At 35.5% G+C, this 6,000-nt stretch overlaps 1 protein-coding gene across 1 annotated transcript in view; it reads right to left on the bottom strand.

Annotated features, from left to right (window-relative positions):
* The window catches only part of ERR (estrogen-related receptor), a 130,775-nt gene extending 128,027 nt beyond the window's left edge, over positions 1–2,748 (bottom strand). Inside the window, exon 1 of the mRNA XM_090386344.1 lies at positions 2,660–2,748. Within this exon, the coding sequence (XP_090242470.1) occupies positions 2,660–2,662 (3 nt within the window). The 5' untranslated portion in view covers positions 2,663–2,748. The remainder of the gene's footprint in view (positions 1–2,659) is intronic.
* Positions 2,749–6,000: the final 3,252 nt, after the last annotated feature.

A 6,000-nucleotide genomic window follows, 5' to 3' on the forward strand; every position in this document is an offset into this window, starting at 1 on the left:
TAACATTAAATACACAAAGCCTAAACTTAAAAATGAGCAAGATAGACCCCCCAGTGATTTTAACTGAAACACCCTGTTTATTGCTGGAGTATTTCTAAATGTTTATTTATTTATTTTTTTCCAGATATTCCTACATTTTTTATTCTTTCAGATATACCTATTATAGATGCAAATATATAATAAACTAAAGCCATAGCTTTAATTGAAAATATAGTGGCCTAGCCCAAAATATGTATTATTATTGTACCTTTCAATACTTTACACCTGTTTCATTCTTCATATATCATGTGTCTGTGTACATAAATGCTACCACTCACAAGATGTCTATTATATGCCAATCAAACAATTAATCTTTCATGCTCCATAAAAAATCTAAATGAAAATATGACCATTATCATTTAAAAGAAAGCTGGTGAAGAAAGGTATATACAAAGGATATGATCTGACTTCCAAATTCAGCAAATACAAAACAGCAGCATCTTTCAAATGCCAAGCAAGTCAGAATATGTAAACAAACTTTTTTGAAATGCAACAATAAATAATTACAGTTGGATGGTCAGAGTGGGGTTTTAGAGCACAATAGGGAAAAAAAAAAAAAAAAAGGGAGGGGGGGGTCAAAATGATTGCCATTAAGTTCTAGCAGGTTAAACCTAATTCATTTAAATAAAATGCAAGTGTTAATTAAACTGGCTATCTATGAAATAAGCTTTTCAAATATCTGATTATCAGTCAGGATGACTGATAACCAAATATTTAGAGAGCTCATCTTACACTGGTTACATTAATGAAGAAGTAAGCTGAAGCTCAACCATTATACGCTAGAAGTTTTCCATTATTGCAAAATGCACTTAAGAAGTTTTCAAAAGTACATTAAAAAGATCTAAAGTTAAGAGTACTGAATTGTAATTTGGAAAATAGGTGGATTTCTCTCAAGTGTTTCTAATAAATAAATACTTCATTTTTAATTTAAAAAAAAAATACTCCAAGTTTCACAGTAAAAACAGTGGTCAATGGCACTAAATAATCTTGATTAAACTTACTTACAAAAAAGACAAGAAAGCTTTGTCATAATTTTTACTGAAACATTCAGTAAAAGCATGAGTAATATAATTTCCATAATAGATGAGCCTGCAATTAATTCTTTTTAGAACCATCAAATTATTTCTAATATAAGAGATAAACTACCAAATGCAACAACCAAATTACGAATCAAATCTCCTGTGATGAATGTATTTTATAGGATAATATTTAAATAAATAAATAACGATCCTTATTTCTAATGCATAAATATTAAAACAGCTGAGTGATTAAATTGTTGGCAAGTCTAAACCCTTAGAACTTCATCTATACTTTTATTATTATATTAGCAAAAATAAGGTAGTCAATAAAAGTGAAAATTAAAACAATATGGTAAGAATATACATCAGAGAGAGAGAAAATTAGTCTGTGAATCTATATGCTTGATTAACACTGAGAGAAGCAAATAAAATTACCCGATTTTTTAAAGTACTATTATTGGTGTTAATTATGCTAATCTGTAAGGTATTTCAAATTTTGGCATTTGTACTCCATGCTTTCTAATATTGTTAATAATAACACAACAATCAGGGGAAGTTCCAGATTGTTTTCCTGGAGGAGGGGAGTATAACAATAGTGTTTCTGGGGAGGACAGTAATATAACCATGATATATGCAAATGACAGCAACTGAAAATTAAGGCTCGATTTTAGCTTTAATTTTTAACTAGCCATTATATGGTATACATAAAACATGAAGTTAACATACCACAAATTAATATCATAAAACACATTTTTCTCCAATTAACTCAGGTTCTGGTGAGGGTCACCCCTTCTGGTTCCGTTAATGATAATAATAAGAAGAAAATACATCACTGTTTTCACCCGTGTATCAAACAACCCCAGCATTACATTAACGGAAAACCCATACAAGTTCACTTCTTTCTTTAACATACTTTCTGAATGATTCTTCACTTCCCTTTACTAGACACCTTATCTTTGCTAACTATAAATATAATCGCGTAGTCCAATAAGGTGTTCAAAAGACATTAGCTTTGAGAGATTTTGGCATGCAGTAATGTTTATATTATCCACTCAACATATCAACTGTTGTCAATTCTGAAATAAGAGTTGGCGAGAGAAAATAAAGGTAACTATTTTACACAGCAACGTCAGCAAGCAGGCGAATGTCTTAAATGCCTTTCTGCTGTCACAATTACCAATGAAAACACCGCTGCTTTTAATAATCCATATAAACTACAATGAAGTTGCCATGGAGACAACGTCTAGTTTTCTATATTGAAAACCAAAAGGCAGGGGAGGGGAAAGTGATGAAGTAGCCAAAGAAAATACTGTTTTTCCCTTGAACTAGTTGCAATAGCACGTGGCCTGTTAATTAAGCAAAATATTTAAAATTTCGATAGGCAAAAAAGTTCAGGATTTTCATCGCTTATTATTTAAAGATAATAAAATGATAAATCACAAAAATCTAATTTCATAGGAGTTAAAAATTAATAATGGAACGCGTATTTCATCATTTTCACTTCCATACAGCTTTCGTTTGTACAATGATTGTCATTTCAGCGCGTCGACGCGTATAAGATGTTTAAAAGTGTTAAAATGTATAAGAAAAAAAAATCCTACCATCGTTGGTTCTTTTTAGCAGCTTGTAGCTCCAGTAGCCTACATCTCACGGCAATGGGCTAGGGAAACTGTTCACGCTAGTCTGGAACAGGTGGCAGCCCTCCAAAGCCTACATGCCAGCTCTCACTGGCTGCACGATAGCTGTACAGCCCAGATTCCGGTGTATCTTTTCATGTACAGTCAACTGGCCTTGAACTTGATTTTCTTTTTACCGCCGCGGGCCAAACAGCCCATGCTAGTCACGTCACAAGCTGGGCCCCACTCCGCGAGCTGGCAACCAGCTCCGGTTGAAGCACATTGCTACACCACTACTGGCCGCGGATCCACCTTCACTCTATAAACACACAAACATAAAAGCCGTCAGCAACGCTACAGCGAGGAAACTTACTGGTCGAAAACTGGTTTCGCTTTACAGACCAATAGTATACTTTCTATTTAAGTTTCAACATGTTATGGAGTAAACTATCAGGAAAAAAAATTCAATATCAAATATGAAAAGAATAAACTAATAAATATACATTATATATAATAATAATATTCAATATATACTGCATGCACTGTTATTTTTAATAGCACTGTTAAAACAGCGCCCTTCAAATTTCATAATGCGTATATAAACAAGCATTAAGTGGATATTTATTTGAATAGCCTGTTTAATTAGATGAAACATTTTGATATCATAAAGAAATCAACGACAATATTCTGATTCCTCATTCATTCATAAAACCAAAAAGAGGTGTGGCTTGCACAAAGAAAACCTAATTAGTAACTGATATCTCAAATTGAGCACTTTTATATCACACATGAAGGTTGTTGCTAATTGCAACTTGTGAGTACATGTACTGGCTTTTGCTTGTTAATTTTTATTTTAATATTTCATTTTGTAATTTTATAGTTTTTATTTGTTTATTTTAATTTCTTGGTTGCCGGTAGCAACTTTCAAGCAACACTTGTTGCAGTCAGCAGCAATCTTTATATGTCGTAGAATGCACAATTTGAGATATCATTAGTTGATTACAGCACATTTAATTTGTAACTTGTTAAGCTCTAGCTTTTCCTGTCACTTCAATATATGACCGTTTAACAATATTGAGTAGGGCAGAGACCACTAAAAAGGCCAGATACAGTAAATCTGTAAACACTGAAAACATTACATTTTTTAATAAAAAAACATAAAAATTTAGTTTTCCTAGTACTTCAAAAACTACCTATTTAGTCATATTACTGCATAAAGTTTAATGACCTTCCAGTAATCAATATTTCATGGATCAAGGTCTCTCCGAAGAGGTATGAATCTCCGCTAAGGAGAGATCTTGAGCCTGAAATATTAGCTCAAAACCAGTGGGCCTCGCAACAATTGTAAAGCAGTTATTAATCAGTCCAAACTAGAGTTTGAACAGGCTAAGAGTAGAAAACTTGCTTCTTGCCCTAATGTAGCCGAGCATTCTGGTCTCTTGCCAAAGCTACTGGCCGCAACTTTTGCCCATCTCTGCTCCCACCTCTGTCCAAACCAGATGGTTCGGTTGTCACTTCAGCCAAGAATAAAGCTGACCTGATAGCATTACATTTTTCTTCCAGCTCATGTATTAATGATCTTGGTAAAACACCTCCCACCATTCCCAACACGCTCCATTCAATGCCTCCTGTGGTCTTCCGTCAAAAGGATATCAGAAGGATTTTGACGAATCGATGCTAAGAAAGCTCCAGGTCCCGATGGTATTTCTCCACTTGTTCTCAAAACCTGTGCTCCTGAACTTACTCCTATTCTTTGCCGCCTTTTTTCACTTTCTTATTCTAAAGGTGTTTTTCCTTCTGCTTGGAAATTTGCTCATATCCAGCGAGTTCCTAAAAAGGGTGACAAATCCCCCTCCCATCCAATTATCGTCCCATTGCAATTACTTCTACTCTTTCTAAAGTAATAGAGAAATCAATTAACTGCCAACTCTTAAACTACCTAGAAACCTTCCGTCTGATCAACGATCACCAGTATGGATTCCGTCAGTGTCGATCCACTGGAGATATTCTGGCTTATGTTACCCATTTATGGACTAATTCAATGGAAAGGTTCGGTGAAACACAAGTAGTTGCTCTTGACATCTCAAAGGCTTTTGATCGTGTTTGGCATAAAGGTCTTCTAAACAAGCTTCCATCTTATGGTTTTCCAACTGTTTTTAGTAATTGGTTATCCAGTTTTCTCTTTGATCGCTCACTGAGGGTGATGGTTGATGGCTCTCTGTCTTCTAACTTCTCCACTAATGCCGGTGTCCCCAAAGGTTCAGTTCTTTCCCCCACTCTTTTCGTCTTGTATATCAATGACCTTCTTCCATTGACTGGAAATCCTATCCATAGTTTTGCCGATGATAGCACATTGCATTCAACTTTCCATTTTGAGAAACCTTGTCCTGCTCAATCAGCTTCAACTTCTCGAAAATCTGCTACCAATTCCTTAAATGCCGATCTTCAGGTAATTCTCCAGTGGGGCAAAGACAACTTAATTGATTTCAACCCTTCTAAAACTCAGTCTTGTCTTATATCTCGCAAAAAGGATTCTTCTGCTCCTATGCTTATCTTTAGTGACACTCCAATTTCTAGGCAAAAGGATATATCTCTTTTGGGGATTACCCTGACTTCTAAACTCTCTTGGCACAAGCACATTACAAATATTGCTTCCTCTGCATCTAAAAAACTTGGTTTTCTCTTTCGCTCTCGGCGTTACTTTTCTTCCAAACAGCTGCTCACTCTGTATAAATCGCAAATCCGCCCTGCCATGGAATATTGTTCCCACATTTGGGGTGGCGCCCCCAAAACCTCTCTCAGGCTTCTTGATTCCATTCAGAAGAGGGCAGTTAGGTTAATTAATGATTCATCTCAAACAGAGTCTCTCCACTCGCTGTCTCATAGACGCACTGTTTCTTCTGCATGCCTCTTCTACAGATACTTCCATGGGCACTGTTCTTCTGAATTAGCTTCTATAATTCCCGGTTTCTCTTTCAAAACAGTCCGAACACGTGCCGCCACCAGCCAACATCCATTTACTGTCAAACTTCAAACCCACAGAACAAACTTTTCATCTTCCTCATTTATTCATTCAACTGCCGTTTTCTGGAACAACCTTCCTTCATACGTATTTCCTGAAAATTACAATCTACAGAAGTTCAAGTCCAATGTCAACAAATATCTTCTTTCGTCTTCTCAACCTCCAACCCAAGCACGGTACTAAGTACTATAGGTTCTAATACCTCTCGTGTTTGGGGTTCACATAAAAAAAAAAAAAAAAAAAAAGGGGCTTCGAAGCAGATTTCAAGAGTACTAAGGAAAGCTAGGCCGGCCAAGTGGCACTG

The sequence above is a fragment of the Mastigoproctus giganteus genome, chromosome 12, assembly GCF_048544385.1.
Source record: "Mastigoproctus giganteus isolate SK-2022 chromosome 12, ASM4854438v1, whole genome shotgun sequence".
NCBI classification, from domain to species: Eukaryota; Metazoa; Arthropoda; class Arachnida; order Uropygi; family Thelyphonidae; genus Mastigoproctus; species Mastigoproctus giganteus.